The sequence below is a fragment of the Physeter macrocephalus genome, unplaced genomic scaffold (assembly GCF_002837175.3).
Source record: "Physeter macrocephalus isolate SW-GA unplaced genomic scaffold, ASM283717v5 random_144, whole genome shotgun sequence".
NCBI lineage: Eukaryota > Metazoa > Chordata > Mammalia > Artiodactyla > Physeteridae > Physeter > Physeter macrocephalus.
Genome location: NW_021145429.1, coordinates 1,784 through 25,308, shown reverse-complemented (window position 1 = coordinate 25,308; position 23,525 = coordinate 1,784). Strand labels below are relative to the sequence as shown.

At 56.1% G+C, this 23,525-nt stretch overlaps 2 protein-coding genes across 2 annotated transcripts in view; one reads left to right on the top strand and one right to left on the bottom strand.

Annotated features, from left to right (window-relative positions):
• The window catches only part of ARRDC5 (arrestin domain containing 5), a 14,919-nt gene extending 9,518 nt beyond the window's left edge, over nucleotides 1–5,401 (bottom strand). Inside the window, exons 1-2 of the mRNA XM_007109319.1 lie at nucleotides 5,139–5,401; nucleotides 3,461–3,669 (exon numbers count right to left, since the gene is read on the bottom strand). Coding sequence (XP_007109381.1) covers nucleotides 3,461–3,669; nucleotides 5,139–5,391 — 462 coding nt within the window. The 5' untranslated portion in view covers nucleotides 5,392–5,401. The remainder of the gene's footprint in view (nucleotides 1–3,460; nucleotides 3,670–5,138) is intronic.
• A 4,074-nt stretch (nucleotides 5,402–9,475) lies between these two features.
• LOC114484894 (E3 ubiquitin-protein ligase UHRF1-like) lies at nucleotides 9,476–22,964 on the top strand. Its single transcript, XM_028484195.2, has 5 exons — nucleotides 9,476–9,578; nucleotides 10,241–10,398; nucleotides 19,239–19,514; nucleotides 20,099–20,259; nucleotides 22,614–22,964. Exons 2-5 carry the CDS (start codon nucleotides 10,246–10,248, stop codon nucleotides 22,831–22,833), a joined length of 810 nt encoding a protein of 269 aa, XP_028339996.1. The 5' UTR covers nucleotides 9,476–9,578; nucleotides 10,241–10,245; the 3' UTR covers nucleotides 22,834–22,964.
• Nucleotides 22,965–23,525: the final 561 nt, after the last annotated feature.

The window sequence follows — 23,525 nt, the reverse complement described above, 5'->3', positions numbered from 1 at the left end:
GAGCGGCTGGGCCCGTGAGCCATGGCCGCTGAGCCTGCGCGTCCGGAGCCTGTGCTCCGCAGCGGGAGAGGCCACAGCAGAGGGAGGCCCGCGTACCGCAAAAAAAAAAAAAAAAAAAAAAAAAAAAAATGGAAGGGGAAAAGTTTTGCCCCTCCCCTGCTCCCTCCCAGGAGGCAGTGTCTGTTGCTGGTTTCTCTGGTCTCTGGAAAGAGTCGTCTGTTTGTTACACCTGCAAGGAAGTTCTGTGCATTTTTTGTTTTTACCACCAACGGTGCAGGCTAGACACGCTGTTCTGAACTTTGCTTTATTCATTCAACCCAGTAACTTGGAGGTGCTGAGAGGGAGAGCTGCCTCATTCTCTGTCTCTGTCTGTGTCTTTGTCTCTCTCTCTTTCTCTCTCTTTGCTGTATCTGTAGGGTTGACCTTTGTGTACTGCTACTTTAATTGCCTTAGCAACAAACATTTAAGCTGTTGCCAGTTTCTGGCCACCACAAACAGTGCAGTGAGAGGTCATGTCACACACATGAAAGGATAGTGATGGGAGAATTTTCTAGAAGGGAAATAGATGGGGCAAAGTGCGTGTTCATTTTAATATGGATATTGCCTTCTGTGGGGGTTGTGGTGGTTCATTGGGGCATCAGCAATGCCGGTGATTGAAGACCTGGCTTCCGAACAAAGATCTGAAGGATGAGGGGGAGGGATAGGAAGATCCTATCACAGGGTTCCAGGCAGAGGGCACAGCCTGTGCAAAGGCACTGGGGCAGCACAATGCCTGGCGTGTTGGAGGAACAGCGAGGAGGCCTGTGTGGCTGGAGCAGAGTGAGCGAGGGGGAGAGAGGGAGGAGGGGAGGGCAGGGAGGGAACGGGGCAGGTGGTGCAGGGCCTTGGGGGCCGCAGGGAGGCCTTGAGCTTTTACCCCGTGGGAGGTGGGAGCCCTGGAAGGCCGAGCAGGGTCATCACCTGAATCCTTTCAGCTGCTATGAGAAGGACAGATTGTAGGAGTCAAGACTCCGTGTCTACTTGGACCAGAGCAGTAGCTTCTGCCCTGGTCCACTAGCTCCTGCCCTCACCCTGCCCCCTACAATCTGATTAAAACAGTACTGAGTAGCTGAAGAAAACATCATGTTTCTGTACTCTCAAAACATATCTGTAGGGACTTCCCTGGTGGTGCAGTGGTTAAGAATCCGCCTGCCAAGGCACGGGGCATGGGTTTGAGCCCTGGTCTGGGAAGATGCCACATGCCACGGAGCAACTAAGCCCGTGCGCCTCAGCTACTGAGCCTGCGCTCAAGAGCCTGTGCTCTAGAGCCCGCGAGCCGCAGCTATGGTGCCCGCGCGCCACACTACTGAAGCACGCACGCCTAAAGCCCGTGCTCCGCAAACAAGAGAAGCCACCGCAAGGAGAAGCCTGCACACCTCACTGAAGAGTAGCCCCCGGCTCGCCACAACTAGAGAAAGCCCGTGCGCAGCAACGAAGACCCAATGTAGCCATAAATAAATAAATAAATAAATAAATAAATAAGAAAACGTATCTGTAATAACTCTCTTTGCTGTTATAATAGCGATTTGAGCTCTTCCCACTTACCAGGCATCCCCTATGTGTACACATCGTGCTGGGTGCTTTGTGACCCCCACAATCGAGGAAAGATTATTATTATTATTATTCGTAGTAGCAGTAGTATTCCCATTGTACAGATCAGGACAATCGAGGGTCTGGGAGGTGCTGTTAATTGCCCAAGGCCATCGGCTAGTGAAGGATCTGGCGGCAGAGATCTCAAGCTAGGTCTGGTCCCATACCAGCATTTTGCCCCAATTCCTGCCTTGTGCCCCCTGCACCCTAGATTAACTCTTGAGGGAAGAGCCAGAGAAGGGCCAGAGCCCGCTCAGGTTCTCACAGGGAGCAGGTGGCCAAGCAGGCCTTGAGCTCAGGTCTGCTTCATCTGATCCACCCCTCCAAGCATCTACCCCCCTGAAGTAGGCCGGGCTAGCGATGATCCCTGTTACACAGATAAGACTGCCCGGACTTCCCTGGCGGTCCAGTGGTTAAGACTCCATGCTTCCAATGCAGGGGGCGCGCGTCTGATCCCTGGTCAGGGAATTAAGATCCCACATGCCATGCGGTGCAGCCAAAAAAAAAAAAAAAAAAGGCTACCTGTGGCAGCAGCAGCAGTGACAAGATTTATGGGGCCTAAATGTTCTGGGGCTCTCTCCTACCACCACTGCCAGCCACTGTGCGAGGTCCAGAACTTGCATGAAGTCCACTCACTGCTCCTTCTGAGATCTAGGAGACAGGCACCACCATCTCTGTGCCCATTTGACAGATGAGGAAATGCAGGCACAGAGAGGTCACATCACTTGCAGAGGGTCACACAGCAGGTTGGTGGAGATGCTGGGATTTTTAACTTGGACCTTGAAAACTAAAATGCCAGCCCTCTCAGCCACAACACTCTGATGACAAATGGGTCCCCAGGGAGGTGAAGTGACTTTGGCCAATGTAAGTCCACCCTCCCTTACTTCCACCTCTGCACCTGGCCTCCAGAAGCCGTCCAAAAACTTCCTCCGCTCAGGTGACTGATGCCACAAGGCCCTTCCTTCCCCCTGAATGGAGGGCATCCCCTTTCCATGCTTCTTGGTGGGGGGCACCACCTCCATTATCAGTTCCTTGAGAGTCACCGAGCGCCCAGGACCCTCAGTCAGGGGTCACAGCAGGGCCTCTGCTCATTCTTTTTTTTTTTTTTTTAATACATTTATTTATTTACTTATTTTTGGCTGCGTTTGGTCTTCGTTGCTGCACGCGGGCTTTCTCTAGTTGGGGCGAGCTGGGGCTACTCTTCGTCGTGGTGCACGGGTTTCTCATTGCGGTGGCTTCTCTTCGTTGCGGACCACGGGCTCTAGGCGCAAGGGCTTCAGTAGTTGTGGCATGCGGGCTAGTAGTTGTGGCTCGTGGGCTTGGTAGTTGTGGCGCGTGGACTTAGCTGCTCCGCGGTATGTGGGATCTTCCCGGAACAGGGCTCGAACCTGTGTCCCCTGCATTGGCAGGCGGATTCTTAACCACTGCGCCGCCAGGGAAGCCCCTCGGCTCACTCTTGATTCTCGAATATCAAGGACATTCAGGGCCCATGTCATTCTCTGTGGGGGGCGCTGCGGGGTCTGGAGCATCATCCCTGGCCCACTCTCTCTATATCCCACTCATCCCCCCTCCCCAGTTGAAACAACCAAAAATGTTCCCAGACATCTCCCAGTGTCCCCCGCAGGGGCAGAATCACCCCAGTTGAGAGCTGCTGGTTTAGTTCCTGCCCTGGTTTCTGATTCCCCGTTTGCGAAATCACTGGGCTGGAGGAGCAGCCAACACCTTCCCTTCTTCCGGGTCACGGCCTCCCCTGTCTCCTGGCTGCCCACCTCCCCGTGCCTCCGGGGAGCTTTGAGGACATGCCCTACCCCTGCTCCTCCTACATCACTACCTGCAATGGGTTTTCTGCGTGGAAATCCGAAGAAGTCCCTTGAACCAACAAGTACCTTCTCTTCTTGGCTAGAATGTGCTCCCGACCCATGCAGGAGGCCTGCACGAAGTAAAAGACGTGGCCAATTTTGCTGGTGAAGGTAGAAGGGAGCCTGGGAGGTAAGTTGAAATGGAAGTCAAAGGTGCGGCTGCCTGCACTTAACCAATTATCTGAAAGCAAAACACACCGATGCCATCAGAAGGTTCTAGAATCTTTTCTTCCCTCTTTTCTTTCTTTATTGTTTTGGCAGGGAGCTTGTTCTGGACCTGGCCTGTTTGTCCCTGAGCTAGGCTTAGCTCTGTGATTTTTAGGGATCGAAAAAGCCTAGGCCCATAAATATTAGGTCTCAGCTGGGCTGGAGACCGATGCCCTGGGTAGGTGATGTGACTGGGGTGGTCACCCAAAACCACCGACCGGGACTTGCTCACCTCTGCTCTGGGCCTGGGAAACTGGAGGTCTGGCTGCAGGATTCGATCACATATTCATTCAACAAACACATCTTGGGTCCCAAGGCAGGCAAATCTCCCTGCCCTGGCAGAGCTTGGCCTTCAGTGCACAGCATACAGTAGGTGCTTAATATTTGTTGATTGACTGAGTGGTGACGGAAGACCTAGGAGGGACTCACACTGCCCCCCCATCTCTGTGACCTCCCTGTTTTATTTTATTTTTTTGCACTTCTCCAAAACCCTCTTATTACAGTGTTTTCCCTGCCTGATGGCAACCCCAGCGACGCCAGGGACCCTGTCTGTTTTCTTCGCTGTTGTATCCCCAGCATCTGGCATGGTTGTTGTGCACAGTACGTGCTTAATACATGTTTGTGAAGTAAATGAGTGAACCCATCGCAGGCTTGGGGCTGATGCTTCTGAGGGGAAAGGATGCTTCCCTTGGAAATGGAGAAGGGTGATAGCTGATAATGTGGGTGGTGAGGGGTGGGGGAGTGTTTGGGTTGAAAAAACGAACACCTAACAAGCACTTACTGTATACCCCTCCCCCCCTCCCCCCCACCCCGCTATTCTGAGCCCTCCCCTCGACATGCCATTAAATCATTAAGTCCTCAAGACAGTCTTAGGAGGCAGGACTTTTTCCTATTCCCGTTTTCCAGGTGGGTTAACTGGGACACAGAGAGGTGGCCTAATTGCTGAGTATGAAGGCCCAGCAGGTTGCCGTTCCTCCCTTGGATATCTGGTCAGGTCCCCCTCCTCCCATCACTAGATCTGAGCTTGGTAGTCACCTCTTTGGAGAGACCTTCCCAGGCTACCCTATCTAAAATTATTAAAAAAAAAAATCTACAATTGAACTTTGTTCAGCCAAGCATTGGCCAAGTGTTCTGCTTGACTGTGGACTACCTGGAAACACCCCCATGGACACATTTTGGAAAGGACATATAAATTCCTGGCAGCTCAGGCTTCCTGATGTCTGTCCAGACTTTAGATTTGAACCTGGCAGAGTTGGGGACTAGTCAGTCCTTCCCACGGAGAGCCTTCCTAGCCTTCTCCCTCCTATCTCTTTCCCCGTGACCACGGGAACCTCTGCCCATTTCTGATATCCCCGGGGGTTTGTTGATTGACTAACAGATGTGTTTACCTTCCAGACCCCGGTTCCTATTCTGGCTAAGGGTGGCGGCCGGCCTTGTCCTTACCCTCCACTGGGAATGTCTTTGTCTTGTGCACATAGTCAGCCTTGTTGTTGCAAATAACATCTCGGCTATAATCGCGGGATGCCCCAATTTCTTCATTCCACTCCACATAACCTCTTCCCACGAGCTCCACCTTCACGATGGGGTCCACCAGGGTGCTGTTCAGAGTTAGAACCACCTGCCCTTTTATGCTGGAGCCGGCCAGGTAGACCGCATCCTTGGGCAGCACTAATTCAATGGACTTCACCACAGACATAGGGGGTTGGGGTGACGGAGAAACATCCTCCCCCCTCCCCCGTGTCACTGAGATCCCCGGTTCCTTGGCCGCAGTGATGTCATCCGTCTGTGACATCATCCAGCCAGGGTTCCGGGAAGGGGTTCCCAATGGCCAGGATGAGAGGCAAGGCTGCTGGGAGTGGGCGGCCGCTTGGGAATCCCAAAGTCCTCCCTGGTTGGTGAAATGGTAGCCTGACGTCTTTTTTCCTAGTAAATAACGAACAAATGAACAAGAAAACCACAAGATCCCAACATTGCTGCCGACTAGGGAACAACTGTCATCCTGCCAGAGGTCTAGGGGCCTGGGTGGGAAGAATTCTTCCAGGCCCTGTGGTGAGGCAGGGATCATGAACTCTGTTTACAGATGGAGAGGCACAGGGCATGAGCCCAGGGGTATTTTCTGCACCATCTGATGGCCCCCAAATGTGGGTGTGTGCACCCCCTTCTCAGGGTTCACAGATGGATGCTGGGTCCTATGCAGAAAATCGTTTTCACCTTTTGTTTGCTTGTTTGTTTTGGCCACACCATGAAGCTTGTGGGATCTTAGCTCCCAGACCAGGGATTGAACCCGTGCCCTCAGCAGTGAAATCTCAGAGTCTTAACCACTGGACTGCCAGGGAATTCCCAATCATTTCCACCTTAAGAGCTCTATATTTATATCAGTGTGTGTTAGAAGGAAAATGATAGCCACGGCCAGGATATGGAATCTGCTGTGTCTTGAAGACGCTCAGAGCACGGTGGGCTCCATGTGAACATGGATACCAACACGAAACATTCTCTCTCTCTGCACAGCGGACACTTGTCTTTCTGTCTCCTCCATTGGTTGGGAAGTCCCTCTAGGGCGGGACTTTGTTTGCCGAGCCCAGAGCCTGGTTCAGGCAAGGGAGGACAATTAAAGTTTGTTGAATGACTTAATGACTGTCGAGAGCATATTGTTCTGCAAAAGGGAAACTGGGGCCCTTGGCACCCTAGAAGTTATTCGTGGTGCCCAATTCACGCGTGGGCCGGTGCCTAAGCGGGAGGGTCTGAAGCAGAAGAGGCTCTACAAAGTATCTGTTCTCCAGGCTCTGGCAGGCCTCATTTACTCTTTGTCATATCTTGCTTTATGGGACGCGATGTCTTTTGCGGACATCGATGTCTTGTCTTCCTAACTGGTTACTCAGCTTCATTGGAAGATGCTTAGCATAGTCTCTTGCTCATGGTTGTTAATTAACCCAAGCAACCCCTCTGACTTTCTTGAAATGACTAGAGAAATGGGGCCCTGCATCCCCACCACTCCAGGTCTTTTCTTCAGGGAAAGCCAGACACCTCTTTCTGTGTCAGTTAACCTCAGACATTCAAGGAGCCTGGGCTGTGCCCTGTACCAAATGTACATGAAGAATATACGGTCTATTTCTTCTTTCGGCCATGTTGAGTTTTAGCAACAGCAGGCACAAATGGATGCTATGCTCTCGCCACGAGCAGGCTGGGTTCCTGGGGCAGGAGTTGTCAACGTGGAAGATTTCATCTGCCTCACAAGCTCTGGGAGGCCTGCCTACCTGTTCACACCTGTGACGTGGTCTCCACGTGGCTGATGGCTGAGCATCCAGAAATGCAATCAGTTGCACTGAGGAAGTCCTCAAGGTGGAGAAAATTAACAGGAGCACCTGGACTTCGTGTATTGGAGTGTATTAGTTTCCTCTGGCTGCTATAACAAATGTCCACAAATTCCGTGCTTTAAAACAACACAAATTAACTCTCTTACGGTTCTGGAGGTCGGAAGTCTGAAATGGAGCTAAAATCAAGGTGTTGGCAGGATTACATTCTAGGGATCTAGGAGGGAATCTGTCCCTTGCCTTTTCCAGCTTCTAGAGGCTTCTCACATTCCTTGCCTTTTGGTTTCATCACTCCATCCTCTCTTTCCATCGTTATGTGTCTGACTTGACCCTCCTGCCCTTCTTTGTCATTTATTAGGACCCTTGTGATGACATTGGGCCAGCCCAGATAATCTAGGTTAATCTCCCCATCTGACGATCTTTAATTTAATGCCCTCTGCAAAGTCCCTTTTGCCATGGAAGGTTCTATATTCACAGGCTCCAGGGATTAAGATGTGGACATCTTTGGGGGGCCATTAATCTGTCTACTGCCAGGGGAAACAAAAGCAGAAGTACCAGCGCCAAGACAGAAGGAACTCTATGTGTGGCGAGAGAAACCTTGTAAAAACATAAATTGGAGCTCATCGCTTTTCTGCTCACAGCCCTCCCATGCTACCCACTGCTCTCAGGAGAAAGACCAAAGTCCTCCTGGTGGCCTGCGAGGTCTTATAGACACCCCTCTGACCTCCTCAGCTGCCGCCTGCCCTCCCCTTTGCTGTGTCTGCCCTGCTCTCTGTCCATCGCTAAGCCTTTTCCGGCCTCTGAGTTTGCTCTTTCCGCCTTGACCCATCTGTCCTTGGTTTCTCATCTCAGATCTCAGCTCAAATGTCATCTGCTCAGAGAGGCCCACCTCTCCACCTTAACCAGAGTACCCTCTCTCCCCACCCCCCATACGGCCGCTGGTCACTCTCCAGCTCTTGTCCTGTCTTCATTGCATGTGCGGTATCTGAAATGATTTGCTTTATTTATTCATTTCTTGGTCTCCCCAGATAAGAATGTAACGTCCCGGGAGACCACCAACAGGGTCGACCTTGCCCACTCTTGCGCTCCCAGCTCTGAGCACCCTGTTCAGGCACTTTGTAGGTGTCTAGCATGGGTCACTGTATGCCCGCCAAGACTGGCCAGAGCAGAGCAGGCAGGGCGGAGGGGGGAGGGCAGCTCTGCCCGCCTGGACAGCCTGGAGAAGGCGGGAAAACGAGGCGGGAAAAACCAGCAAACAAGCCCTGCGGGTGGGTAGGGTGGGGAGCGCTGGCGAGCCCTGACGCTAGGAAATCAGGCTGGGGCGATGAGGCCCGTCATCGGGTGCAGGCGGTCTCCTGGGGGGGGTCCCCCAAATTCTCCGGCAGAATTTAGGCATGGATTCCCACCTTCCTGCCCTACTGGTCAGTGCATGCCTGGGGAGAGGGGCTGAAGCAACGGACTTAGGAGGTCGGGGGTCTCTACGCTGGGGGCCCCTGCCCCCGGGGGGATCCCTAGGGCTCCTGAAGGGCACCCATGGTGGGGGTGACTCAGGTCCCGCCACCCGACCCCATTACACGCTGGGCGTGCCCAGCAGAGCGCGCAGGGCTGGGCGGGGCCGTGGCCCGCTGGGCGGAGGGGGGCGGTGGACAGAGGCGGGGGCGCCCCCCACCCCCTTTCTCGCTTCCCGCCACTGCGGCGGCCAATCACCAGACAGGCGCCCGCCCCCGGCGCGGCCTCCTGTGGCCCCGCAACTCCCAAACGCCAAGTTTTCGCGGGAAAAAAATCAGAGCAGCTGGCAGCGCAGCGGGCAGTGGTGGCCGTCCGGGGGCTCGGGATCGCACGCACGTCCGCGCGGGGTCCCAGCCACACACGCGGTTCCTTTGCCATCCTCAGAAGGGCCGGCGCACAATCAGGCGAGTGAATCGTGAGCAGTCAGGCGGATTGGGGTGCCAGCCCGGGCCAGGGCGCGGGTGGGCGGGGGGGCGGCGGGCAGGACTCGGCGCACCCGGGGCCTTGACTTTGCAAAACTTTCCAGGACTCTCGGCCAGCACGGGCGCACGCGTCCCCCGTGCCAGGGCTGCCCTACACGCGGTCTCGGGCTCTGCCCCCAGCCCTGCCGGCCCTTAGGAGTCGCCCCTGGCAGCCCGGGCTCGGGCAGGGGTGAGCTGGACATCCCTGGCGCCCCGCGGGGGTCGCGCCGGCTGGGTGGGGGAGGGCCCGGCGAGCCGCGGGGGAGGATGTCAGGCTCCGCGCCTGCGCGCGGGGTGCCCCGCGATTCAATTGTCGCGCCCGAGCCCGATTTCGCGCGCCCTTAGCTCCCCGGGCGCGTCTGGGCCAATGGGGAGCTAGCAGGGCGGGGCGGCCGGCTGCGGCGGAGCCAATGATCGAGGAGGCTCAAGTGAAGGGGGCGGGACTTGGCGCGCGGGCCCCTCGGCAGGTCCTGGCGGTGGGGGTGGGCGTGGGCTCGCCGGCTTGGCCCGCGCGGGCGGGCGGGAGAACAAGAGGGGCTCCGGGGCCGTGCGTCGGGGTCCGGGAAACGCAGGCTGGAGCTCGGGACAGCAGTGGGGCCGAGGTGAGTAGCGCTGCGCGCGCGGGGGCGACCGGGACGGGGCGGCCGGTTGCCATGGCCACCGCGGGGCGGGTGCGTCGCGCACGCGCGCGGGGGCGGCGGCGGGGGGCCGCGAGCACCGGGGGTCCGGAGCTCTCGGGTCTCTGGTGGGCTCCTTCCCCTTCGGTCACACTTAGCTGAGTTCCCTGGGACTTCTGAAGTTCCAACCCGAGCCGGACTTTTGGGTTCCTCTTGCGTCAGTATTCATCCAGGGAATGAATGAATGGATGAATGAACAAACTCGGCCCCTGACCGTTTGGCTGTGTCCCCCTTCCTCCTCTGGACGCTGGTGTTTTTTTTTTTTTTTTCCCTCTGTGAAAGGCAGGGTGGGTTGACTGCGTGGTCCAGGATGCTTTTTCCTCTCCGCTAATTTCCCCCTCCCTCCTCAGTCCTCCACCGGTGCTACTCATTAATGCATTAACTCCTTAATTCACTCAGCCAGGCCCTGGGCCAGCCGTGGCAGTCTAGGGGTATTACGGGGCTGGGAGGGCGTTCCAGGAGTTGCCTGGTGTCCACAGTCTGGACAATAATAGCAAGGATGACCTGAGTGTGGCACAACCCGGTGGTGGTGGTGACGGCAGAACTGACCGAGGGGTCCTGCTCTCTTGTCCTTCTCGCACCAGCAGGCACCATGTGGATCCAGGTTCGCACCATGGATGGGAAGGTGGCCCACACTGTGGACTCCTTGTCCAGGCTGACTAAAGTGGAAGAGCTGAGGAAGAAGATCCAGGAGCTGTTCCATGTGGAGCCAGGCCTGCAGAGGCTTTTCTACCGGGGCAAGCAGGTAAACCCGCCCTGCAGGCTGCCCGCCCGCTTGCCCGCCTGCCCGCCCAGCACCTTTGTTCTTGCCTCAATCCAGACACCGCACACACACTCTTCCCCCCTCGTCCGGTCCGCTTCTCCACAGAAACCTCCAATGTCTGAGCGAGGAACAAAGGCTCTCGACTCCTAGACTGACACATCAGGCACTCGAATCTGTTGCGTCTGGGGGCTTTTAAACTCCCAGCCCCCCCCCCCCCCCTTTTTTTTTGCTGAGCGAGGAACAAAGGCTCTCGACTCCTAGACTGACACATCAGGCACTCGAATCTGTTGCGTCTGGGGGCTTTTAAACTCCCAGCCCCCCCCCCCCGCCTTTTTTTTTTGACCCTCCCCTCAAAATAATTTCTAGAAAAAATAAGTTGGAGGTGGCCGATGGAGGGCTGATGAGTTTCTAGGAAGAGCCTAGAATCAATACTCAGACGCTAGGACGGAAGGGACCATGTTTTTCTTTGAAACACACATGCCGATGGCCCACGGTCTGCACCTATTTAGCTTCCGACCCCCACAGGGTTTTCTAGAAATTTGGATCAGCTTATTCAGAGTTGGAGATGGCGCTTGCTAATCAGGAATTTCCGCCACTTCTGGGCCTCCTCTCTGGCGGCAGCGGGGCCGCCCCTGATCAGGGGTTTGTGCTTTCCGCGGGCTCAGCTGGCCCTGCTCCTAGGTTCCCTTTCTTCGAGATTCCCCCACCCCACCCCCAGCCCCTGTAGCAATTGAAAATGGCCACCCTTGGTTTGTGGGCTGCCCACTTTGGGGACATTTTCTCTAGTGGCGCCCCTGAGGGTGTCCATTCTTGTTGGTTCGTGGGCAGGGGGGACGGCAGGCCAGGCTGTGAGTGGGATTTCCCTGAGTGGGAGATGGTCTGACAGAAAGTGTTGTTCTCATCTGCTGGGGCCACCCTGGAGTTGGGTGGCCTGTAGGGACCTCGGTCGGCATAGACAGCGCATGGGATTAAAAGTGTTCAGTCGGGCTCTGACTTTGTTGTTGTCGCGTTTTGAACTGGGTGCTGCCGCCATCTGGTGTCTAGATTGAAAAATAAATGCTCCCCGCCTGGCCAGGAATTTTTGGGGGCTGGGAGGATCCTGCCTGCCTCCTGGAAATGAGACCTGATGATTAATTTCTTGGGCTCGAGGTGCCCTCCGAGACCTTTAGCCTCCTTCCTGTGCGAGACACGAGGATTTGAATGTCTTAAGCATCTGAGTTAATGCGCCCCGCCTAGGGAGGGAAAGCCGAGCTGGCGAACTCGGGGATTTGACTGCGGTCACGTGCGTGGCGCGGGTGGAGAAAAGGCAGGGCCGCGAGTGGAGCTCCCCTGGGATGCTGTTTCTCTCCCCTCTCCTCCAGCGGGGGCTCATTTTTTGCAGCATCCAAACTGATTTCGATTTGCCTCTCAGTCTTTGTGTTCAGCAGAAGGTCCTTCCACCGAGTTCCTGAAGACCGCCTGCGGGCACCGGCTAAACAGTTCGTGGCATCCTCCAAAGGCGGGTTGGATCGAGTCCTCTTAAGTTCAAGGCAGTGAATATTTCTGGGTGCCTGCTGTGGTCTGGGCACCGTGTATTTTAATCTTTACATTCAAAGACATGCAGAAAAGTTGAAAGAGCCGTGAACACCTAAACACCTACCCGTGGCTTTTAGCACTGACATTTCCCACGTTTGCTTTATCACGGCAGCTGTCTCCCTTGCCTCTATCCGTCCACCAATCCATCTTATTTTGGGGGATGCATTGCAGAGAAAGTTCCAGGCACTGGTTCACATCACCCCCTAAACCCTTCAGCATTGCCTGTCCTTAACTAGAGTACAATGTTTGTTTGTGGTTCTTGTTTCTTTAGATGTAACTTGCATATAGTGAGAGACACGTCTTAAGCGGACTTTTTGGAGTTTTGACAAATGTCTACACCCACGTAACCAAACCCCTATCTCCCTGCATCGGGAACATAATAGGTGATCCACACGAAGGCTTATGAAAGCCTTCATAACGTCTGTGTGAGTTAAAAAGCGTGATGATAAGCATCGTGCCTCTAATCATCAGGATATCGGCACTGAGAGACAGCTCTGAACCCTGCCTTTCTTCTCGCAGCGCAGCTTTTGAAGTTCTCAGAAGGTTCCACGTTCCCACGGGACCTCTTACTGATGCTCACCCCCTTCCCTGCGCTCGCTCAGTGTTCAGCCCGCTCAGCGGGCCGGTGCGTAGCCGGTTCTGTCTTCCGGGTAAGGAGGCCAGGCCTCAGCCGTGATGCAATTTCCCCAAGGTTGCGCGACCAGGAAGTGGCCCAGCCTCACAGGAGGTGTGGACAGTGCCAGGAGGGTGGGGAACAAAGGCACACAGCAATAGCACCTTGAAGCAAGTCAGGTCTACAAACAGACTGGGCTAATCACGATAGGAAGCAGTGCCATTTCCAGCGGGTGCAAGAGAGCTGTTGTTCTTACGGAATGTTCTAGAGAGTGTTCGAGATCCTTTCCCTTCTTTTGTTTTTCCTTTATAAAGAAACGGCATCTCAGTCCAAGGTCTGCAGTGAGGTCGACCGGAGCCAATAAAGCAGAACAAGAGTTGAGTCTTTCTTCAGGATATGGGAGGGTTTCGTGGAGGCTTGCTTAGGCTGAATGGGTTGGCGGTTATGTCACTTGATTGGCGGAAATGCAGGGAGCCGAATGGGGGAAGGGACGCCAGGCGGCTGGCCCAGCCTGGGCGAAGGCGAGAGGCATCTGGCGCCTCTTTTCTTTTTGGCTGCCCGGAAGAATAGCAGTAGCCGTCGTTTGTGGTGCCTTTAACGCAGTCAGGTACGATGGTTGCGCTTAATCTTCCCCAAGTGCCCTGGCCAAGTGTCTCTGGCCAGGACAGTCGCTGTGCTTTCCCGTCAGGTGGGGCTAATTTCGGACCCACCACATGTGCACGGTGAGAATTCAGTGAGGTCATGGATGCAGGGATGTGCAGGGAGGGGGCTGGTGTTTGAGCTCAGCGCCTGGTTCACGGTAAAGGAGCAATAAATCATTTGGCGCAGGGCCTTCCCCTGGGCACTGCTGACATCAGGGCCAGATCATCCTCCGTGGGGGGCCATCCTGGGCGCTGTGGGGTGTGGAGCAGCCTCCCTGGCCTAACCCACTTGATGCCGGGAGCCCTCCCCCAGTCATAAGATCACAAAGTCCCCAGATGTTGCCAAGTGCTCCCTGGGGGCAAAATTGTCCCCAGTTGAGAACTGATGATTTAGTAGGTAATTTACTTAAGGAAAGCGGTCTGAAAGATCAGGTGAAATGGCATCCTAGGAATGGCCTCTGGAGGGTCACTCATGTCCCAGTGCTTCACCAGATGTCCCTGCTGGATTGGCTTTTCCTGAATGTCAGCCTGTTTTCCCAAAGGACAGGGTTAGGCGGCAAATAAGACAGTCCCCTCCTGGAGACCTGTCCTTCCCCTCCTGGAGACCTGTCCTTCCGGCTGGGCTGCATGAGGGAGGGTCCCTTCCTCCCCACCCCCAGAGCTCCTGGCTGGAGACATGCCCTCTAGGTCAGGGATTAGCAAACCCTTTCTGTTAAGGACCCAGTGGTAACTGTTTGTGGGCTGTGCGGTCTGTCTGCTCACCTCTGCCATCGAAAGTCCTGAACTGAACACAGAGCACAAATGAATGGGTGTGTCCCGATTCAGGTCGTAGTAGAACTTTATTTACAAAACGGGGACAGCTGGAACTGTCCCGCTGGCCAGGGTGCGGCAGTTACTTGCAAGCTTCCTCCTGGGGCGGTGGATCCAGGGTTGTACGTCAGGAGCAGGCGGCCTGGGATGTGCTGGACCGCGTCTCTCTCCAGGGCATGGGTGCCCACACTGTTTGGACTGAGGACCCCTTTCCACCCTCCAAAGCGATGGAGGACCCCAAAGAGGGTTGTGGATATTCATCACGTCTTGTCGTTTTTTATCCTATTAGACATTGGAAGCTGAGCAAAGTTCACAGCTCGAGAAAGCACGAGGGCACGTTCCCTTAGGCACAGGCTCTGGTACCCCTGCAGGATCACGAGGCCGAAGATGGCCAGTGACATCACGATGTCACCACACAATAGATAGCCTAGGCCTTGCAGACCCCCGAAATGCCGCTCCAGGGCCTAGCCTCGGCTGTGGCCCAGCGGGGTCACTGAGCAGAGCTCACTTGTCAGGACCCACCCGTGGATGGGCTGGGACGCGCCTCTGTGTTGAGCCCCCACACCCCGCCCTGGTGGGCAGTGTGGCCCTGTGCCACGGCCGGGATCCCGCTTCGTAACTTTTCTTCCCTCCCCTCTCTGTCCATGCATCAGTCTGTCTCGCCTGAACCCCAGGTTGCTGCGGAGGCCTAGATGGGAAGGTGTGGGCTGGGGCCATAGCCCCAGGAGGGGAGGCCGCGCGGTGTCTCGCTTGCTTTCTCTCCCAGCCCGGCCATCGGGCGTTACAGAACCCCCTGCCCTCCTCCGGCCGGAGGTCCGTCTCGGCCTGGAGCTCACGCGCCCTCCTCCGGGGGCCTGCGGTCTGGTTTACACCCTCCACTGCTCCTGATGGCCGCCTCTAAGCCTACAGGAGGACCACCCCTTGCCAAGCCCAGGGGTGTTTATAGCCTGTGCTCTTCGCCTCTGGGCAGCACTCAGCGCCTGAAAAGTATCCCCACAAAATGCCCCGAGGGGGCAGAAGGTGAGCCGAAAGTGTCACTGTGGTGAGCTTTGAATCCAGGCTTCGGAGAGGAAGCTGTGTCGTCAAGCGGTCTCTGTGTTTTATTTCACTTTGTGCCATGCGTGTGCCCAGAACTCCCAATGTCCGGGAAGCTTCCCGATTAAAAGAGAGAGGGATGTGATCTAAATGCCCTGGGCGGCTTTGCCTTTACACCTGAATCTGCCGAGCAGAGCCACCTGCCCCAAACCATGTGTATATGTTTTACTACAGGCAGTTTAAGGGATTTTCACCTGGAATTTTGGTGGCGCAGGATTTTAACCCGCACGTTTAATTTTAACATGAGAACCTGCAACCTCAGGTACAGCTCGCCTGTCGCTCACTCTGCGCAGCTTTTATTAATACCTGTAGCCTCAGTTGGAGTTTTAGGGTCTTAGAAAGAACCTAGACTCGGCACATTTGGTCCCCTTGCCTGGGGCCAGCCCTCCCCCCGCGCTTCCCGATCGGCTGTGCACAGCTTCGGGCCAGCAGCGTTGGGGAGAGGGGCACCCGACACACACCCTCTCACCGGGGCAAGCGGTTGTGCGAGCGCATTCCTGCCCACTGCGGGGCCCTTGTGGAATGTTCCAGAGGTGGTCCCAGGAAGCAGTCGGACCAGCCCGTGCATTCCGTCCTGTAGGCAGAGCCCTGGGCCAGCCTGGCCCAGCGCGTGGCCCCTTCCTTACCCAGCCCACCCTGCTTGTGCCTCTGTCGCTGTGCCCTTGCACTGGGAGGGGGAGTGTGTGTGTGTGTGTGTGTGTGTGTGTGTGTGTGTGTGTGTGTGTGTGTGTGTGTGTGCGCGCGCGCGCGCGCCTCTTGTCTCTCTGGCTCTCAGACCCGTCACAGACGTGTGGGGCTGGCATCGTGGGTAGAAAATGCCGGGAGAGAGGAGGCGAGTGGGTATGCAACCCAGCTCCTCCACGGCTCCCTCAGGATTCCCCCCACCCCCCCACCCGTCTTTAGCCGCGGGCCCTTGGCCAGGTCCTGACCACCCCTGCTCCCCGCTGCTCCCTGCGCACCCCCCGCTGCCATTCTGGTGCATTCCGCTTCCTCCCTTAGCTCTGCCGCACCATCTCCCGCTTGACCTCCGTCCCAGTGCTCCTTGCAAAACAGAAGCCCGACCACGCGCTCCCTCCTGGCCCCGGCTCCCCACCCCCACCAAAACCCCGTCCAGGTGCTTCCGTTTATTTCCCATCCTCTGAAACCATCCTCCCTCCCTTGACGTGTGTGGCAGACGCATCTACTTTCCTGCGTTTAACTGTCACACGCAGCTGTGTAACATGCCTTGGTAGGAACGAGTCACGGTTTTGCTTGCAAACGATGCTGCCGTGAGCATAGTGGGCGCTGGGCTACCTGTCCCTCCGGCGCGCACCTGAGGGCCTCTAGCTCAGTGGTTCTCACCGGGGGCTGTGCGGCCCCGCTGGGGACACTGGGCGGTGTCTGGGGACGTCTGTGGTTGTCACGGCTGGGAGGCTGCTCCTGGCATCGAGTGGATGGGGCCAGGGAGGCTGCTCCACACCCCACGGTGCACAGGATGGCCCCGCGCAGAGAATGACCGGCCCCGAATGTCCGCAGTGCTGAGGGGCGTCTCCCGAGCTGTGGAGGCACTGGGCACCGGGTGCCTGCATCCTGTAATCGTTTTTAATGACGTTTGGCTTACTCTCTGCTGGTGTCCTTATGATAGTGGTGCTGGAGACACTTGTCTTTCTCCATCTATTTTTATTTTTTCCATCAATTTTTTTTTTTTCAGAAATCAACAAACTATATTTTTAGAGCAGTTTTAGGTTCACAGCAGAATTAAGAGGAAGGTACACAGATTGCCCATATACCCCCTGCCCTGCCCACCCCCCCACCCACTCTGCACACCTGTCTCCCACCAGATGGTGCGTTTGGTACAACTGATAAACCTGTGTTGACGTATTAACATCACCCAGAGTCCATAGATTACATTTGGGTTCACTCTTGGTGTTGTACGCTCTAGGGGTTTGGACAAATGTGTAATGATGTGTATCCACCGTTTTGGTGTCATACAGAATAGTGTCACTGCCCTAAAAAGCCTGTGTTCCGCCTGTTCGTCCCTCCCTCCCTTTACCTCCTGGCCGCCACTGATCCTTTTCATGTCTCCATAGTTGTGCCTCTTCTAGAACGTCTTATAGTTGGCATCATACAGTCTGCAGCCTTTTCAGATTCTTCTTTAAAAAAAAAATCTTTATTGGGATATAATTTGCATACCCCATACAATGTACCCATTTAAAGTGTGCAATTCACTGGTTTTCAGTGTATTCACGGGGACTTGAACCATCACCACAGTCGATTTGGGGACATTTTCATCACCTTCAAAGGAATTCCTGCACCGTTTATTGATCACTCCCTTACCCCCCTCCCCAGCCCGTGGCCACCGCGAATCCAATTTCTGTTTGATTCCTCTAGGGACGTCCTATCCGTGGGTTCTGGCAGTATGTGGCCTTTGGTGTCTGGCTTCTGTCTCTGAGCATCGTGTTCTCAAGGTCCATCCACAGTGTAGCAAGTGTCAGTGCTTCACCCCTTTTTAGGGAGGATGACCACACTGTGTTGGTCCATTCATCCGTCAGTGGACCCTGGGTCGCTCCACCCTTGGGCACCTGGGTGTCATGCTGCTGTGACCACACGTGTCACCTCTCCCCGCTGTCATGGCTGTCCTGGGTCGGCCCGGTGTTGGAGGGCTGCCGCTATCTCACTCCCTGGCCCCCTCTGACATCTGGGCAGTGGTGGGCACATTGGAGGCTCTTGCTGGGCTCTGGGTGAACAGGTAGCGTGGGCCCGGGTGTCCAGGGTGGGCTTTGGAGGGACCCTGGTGGCCCCTGCAGCTGCAGGCAAGTGTTGGTGTGTTCAGGTGTGCCTTTCTCCGGAAGAGGGGTCAATCGGCCATCTGATTCTCAGATTTGCAATGAATGAGATGAATAAGGGTTAACAACTACTGCAGCGAGTGCCCTGGAACTTGCCTTCCCTGTAACCCCAGGTGCTGTTTGCATATTAATGGCAATCAGCCCTTTGAACCACCAGCTTTGGGTTAAAAAGTGGGAAGGAGGGAAAGTCGATCTTTTGTGTGTTCTTCTTCCTTCCTTTAGGGCACCGCTTCTGAACAGCCAGGTTGTTCTGCCTGGGGACACTGGGTGATGTCTGAGGCCTTCAGTTGGTTGTCACGACTGGGGGGTGCTCCCAGCATCCAGGGGGTGGGGCAGGGTTGCTGCTCAACCTTCACCCCCTGCGGTGTCCACGATGGCCCCCCCCCCAACAGAGAGTGATCACCGGAGGTCAGCAGAGCCTGCCTTAGGGTCTTCTGGAGGCTGAGGGTCCTCTTGGGTGTCGGTGGAGTGCCCTGGGGCAGTTTCTAAGAAAAGCCCCAGTGCAAAGCCTTTTGTACCCTAGGGGTGCCCTAGAGATGCAGCTCAGAAGACAAACTCCTTCACACACCTGATGAGTCACGCCTGGTGCAGACTGTAGAGCCCTGCCGGCTCCCCGGCTCCCCATCAGCCAGTGACTAGTGTGGGTGGAATCCATTAGCACAAAGGAGTTAATAGAGAGGAGGCCTGAGTGGATGAGGTTTGAGCTAGAACCTTATAAGGCACCTGATGGACGTCACGGGGCACCCACCCTTTGGTTCATGCAGGCCAGCTTCCCCCACCTCGCCCTCCCCGGCACTGTGGACATCAGAGCAGGTCGTTCTCTGTGGGGGCCGTCCTGGGGATCCTTAGCGCCCCCAACCCCGTCATGACAACCAAAAATGTCCCTAAGGCATCGCCCAACATCCCCTGGGGGCGGGAATACCCTCGATTGAGAGCCAGGGGTACGTACGGGTGATGCGTGTTTACTGTAACAGCAGTTCCAAAGCACATAAAGTATTAACGCCTCCCCTGACACCCGATGCGTAGCCACGGCACAGCGGGCTTAGGCTGTGTGCTCACGGGGAACGTTCCCCGAGTGGCAGCAGCCGTCCTCACTTGAGAGGGCCTGGGGACCCTGAGGAAGGGGTCACTGGGCACCCCGGGGCGTGGGCAGGCTTCACTGGCCGGTGGTCTGTTCCAGGGCGGGGCCTCCGCGAGGGCTGGTGCGGTCCTTCGCCCACGGGGGGCTCTCCGTGTCGCTGACCTAGTCCCGTGTCCCTGCAGATGGAGGACGGCCACACGCTGTTTGACTACGACGTCCGCCTGAACGACACCATCCAGCTGCTGGTCCGGCAGAGCCTCGTGCTGCCCGCCCCCAGCGGCGGTGGCCCCGGCGGTGGCAGCAAGGAGAGGGACTCTGAGCTCTCCGACACGGACTCCGGCTGCTGCCTGGCCCAGAGCGAGTCCGACAAGTCCTCCAACAGCGGCGAGGCGGCCGCCGAGCCGGAAGGGAAGGCCGACGAGGAGGAGTGGGACGAGACGGAGCTGGGCCTCTACAAGGTGGGGCTCCCGCGGAGGCCGGGGTCGCGGCGCTCCACCCGGAGCGCCCCCAGCCCTCCATCCCCGAGGCTGGGCAGCCCCGGCCTGTCGTGACCATCTCCCCGAGGTTCCTTGGCGGAAACATAGGTACTCAGGGGTTCCTTCCTAACCCCTGAAGGAGAATCCCGTGTCCGGGCCTGTGGGTGTCTTCCCTGTGGTCCTCGCAGGGGCTGTCAAAGTCCTGATCCGCTGCCATCCTCCCCCTAAGAGCATGACGTTTCACGGAAGGCTCTGGATTCCCAGCTTCTATGGAAAAATGGGCAGTTCTGGCCTCCCTGGGCCACGCAGCAGGGGTGTTCTGCCCCCAGGGACGCTGGGCGGTCGTCATGACTGGGGGTCGCCTGGCATCGAGTGGGTGGGGCCAGGGATGCTGCTCCGACCCCCCCGGGGCCCGGGACCGCCTCCCTCTGGAGAACGACCCAGGCCCCGTGTCCTCAGGGCCACAGTGAGAAGCATCCGGGCCCAGGAACCAAAGCAGGCTCTTGGCGGTTTTGCTCGTCAGGCATCCCTTTCCTGGGCCGAGTGAGAGCTCTCTGCCCCCGCAGGCTGGCGAGTACGTGGACGCGAGGGACACGAACATGGGCGCGTGGTTTGAGGCCAAGGTCATCAGGGTGACGAGGAAGGTGCCGGCCCAGGACGAGCCCTGCAGCTCCACCTCCAGCCCAAAGCCGGAGGACGACATCGTCTATCACGTGAAATACGATGAGTGAGTATCTGCGGGGCAGGCGGGCCTGGGGCGGCGGCTCCATGGATGTGGGACCCGGAGGCTGGCGCTTGCTTGGGGGTGATGATCAGGATCCGAGACCCCACCCTCGTGCTCCCAAACCACACGGAGGCCCCCCGCACCCTGAGGACCAGCGTCATGGGGACCTCGTCGGAGAACCCTGCCCAGTCGTCCCCTCAGGGTTGCAGTCTCCCTGTTTCCTGTGCCATCTTCTTCATACCACATAGCACTGTGTGAAACCGTCTTAGGTGTCCTCTCTCTCCCGCGCCGGAATACACAGTACTTCTGGAGCGCTTACTGTGTGCCAGGCCCTGCGATAGGCATGGGGGATTCCTGTCTGTGAACACAGAGGGTGTCTGAGTGGGCTCTGGCAGCTGTAACAACATACCATACCACAGGCTGGGCGGCTTCAATCTCAGACGTTTATTTTCTCACGGTTCTGGAGGCTGAGAGTCCCAAGATCAGTGTGCTGTCAGGGTTAGTTTCCGGTGAGGGCTCTCTTCCTGGCTCGTAGACGGCTGTCTTCTCACTGCATCCTCACATGGCCTTTTCTCTGTGTGCATGGAGAGAGAGAGAAAGAGAGAGCGTGAGCGCTCGAGCTCTGGTGGTGTCTTTTCCTCCTCTGATAAGAACACCAATCCCCTTAGATTAGGGCCCTGCCTTTTTGACCTCATTTAACTTTTTTTTTTTTGTTTTTGCGGTACGCGGGCCTCTCACTGTTGTGGCCTCTCCCGTTGCGGAGCACAGGCTCCGGACGCACAGGCTCGGCGGCCATGGCTCACGGGCCCAGCCGCTCCACGGCACGTGGGATCCTCCCGGACCGGGCCACGAACCCGTGTCCCCTGCATCGGCAGGCGGACTCTCAACCACTGCGCCACCAGGGAAGCCCTGACCTCATTTAACGCTTATGACACCCCCTAAAGGCCCTATCTCCAAATACAGTCACATTGGGTGTTAGGGCTTCAGTGTATGAATTTGGGGGATACAATTCAGTACCTAACAGAGGGCAAGCGTGCCTGCCTACAGGGAGCTCACATTCTGTGGTTCTCTGCTGGGTCCCTACTGCCTACATCGGTTTCTGGCACATCCTAAGCTTAGCTCTAAGAATTATGGGAGTAATTGGATGAGTGAATCGCAGTTTTTGCAACATTCCCGTCCTCTTGGTCAGGGGTTGCAAACTCTAGTTCTCAGACCAAATCTGTCCCACAGCCTGTTTTTGTAAATAAAGCTTTATCAAAACACACCGATACCCATTCGTTTACATCTTGTCTGTGACTGCTCTCGTGGTAATAGCAGCCGAGCTGCATGTTCACGACAGACACCTTCCAGATGACAAAGCCGAAAATATTGACTATCTGGTCCTTCACAGGAAAAGCTGGGCAGCCCTTGTACTTGGTGGTTTATTAGCAAAGATAATGAGTACCAGGCTATAGAGCTAGTCTCAATAGATTTGGGCTTGTCCCCCTCACAGCCGAGGCTTAACTTTGTTGCTAATAGAATATGCTACTTTTAGCTCAATTATGTTATGCCTTTTTTGAGGCTGCTGGAATATTCCTGCATATCCAGAATAATGACTTCCTATCATTTTCTAATCTCTAGTATGTTGTATTTATGTAAACGAAATAATGTATATCCCTCTACAAAAGTCACTTTCAGCACACGTATGTGGAAGAAGTTAAGTGCTTCCCTCTCCTCATTTCCTGCTGTCTTAGTTTCCTATGGCTGCCGTAACAGAGTACCACTGGCATTGCTCCGACAGTTTATTCTCTCACAGTCCTGGAGGCCAGAAGTCCAAAACTAAGGTGGCGACAGGGCTGTGAACCTTCTGGAACCTGAAGGGGAGAATCCTTCCTGCCTCTTCCAGCTTCTGGTGGGACCGGCAGTCCTTGGCTTATGACCACATCCCGCCAGCCTCTGCCTCCTCTTCCTGTGTCGTTCTCCTCTGTCTGCGTCTCATCCTCTCTTCTAGTAAGGACGCCAGTCACTAGGTTTAGGGCCACTCTGTTATGACGTCATCTGAACTCCTTATATCTGCAACGACCCTATTTCCAGATTAGGTCCCACTCCAAGGTGCCAGGAGTTGGAATCATAACACAGGTTTTTAGAGGATGTAGTTCAACCCACAGCACCTTCTGTGATTGGAACGTGTCACTAGAGCTGTGTGTTTTTGACACCAGCAGATGAGATCATGGGGAGGGGGCTTTCCAGGCTGCTGTGATGACAACCCAGACCCGTACACCGGGCGGCCCTCTCCGCCTGGCTTCTCTCTCTCGTCAAGGGAGTGAGGTCCCCTGGCACCTGGGGTCTGAGCGTGGGGCTCTCCCCCCCTCCCCCAGCTACCCGGAGAACGGAGTGGTGCAGATGAACTCACGGAACGTCCGGGCTCGCGCCCGACACATCATCAAATGGCAGGACCTGGCGGTGGGTCAGACGGTCATGGTCAACTACAACCCTGACAACCCCAAGGACCGCGGCTTCTGGTACGACGCGGAGATCCTGCGGAAACGCGAGACCCGGACGGTGCGGGAGCTGCACGCCAACGTCAGGATCGGGTGAGTCGGTGCCTGCCAGCCTCCGCCCGGCCTCCGCCCGGGCTCGGCCTCCTCTCTGGGTCTCCACACCCCGCCTGGGGAACTGTCTCTGGGCCCCAGGCAGAGATTTCTAGCTTCCTTGTTCTCTTTGGTTTGTCGTTTTGAATTTGGCAAACAGGTGAAAAGCCTAAAAGGGGCAAAATCCAGAAAATACCGAAGGCCACACAGTTAATATTCTCCCTTCTCTTCTGTCCCCTCGTCACCTGGTTCTCCTCTTTCTGGAGACATGATGGTTCCCGGCGCCTTCCAGGGCCACTCTGTGCACAAACAGGCGTGAACGGTACACCGAACTACACACACCCACATGGAGGTGCCCTTCACATCAGGGATCAGCAGGCTGCTGGCCGCAGGCCAGAGCCGGCCCCGCCCCTGATTGGCAAATAAAGTTTTATTGGCACCAGGCCACGCCCATCTGTTCACTGATTCACTGTGGCTGCTCGGTGTTAGGAGGACACCAAGAGGACAGCTGGGTAACTGTGAAACAAACCGTGTGGCCCACAATGCCGAAAATATTTACCATCTGGCCCTTTGCAGAAAATGTTTGCCGAGCCCTGTTCTTCCTTGCCTCTGTGTGTGTAGAAAACTTACCATCTTACCGATTTTTAAGTGCACAGCTTGGTGGCATTAAGTACGTATGTATCACTGGACAACCATCCC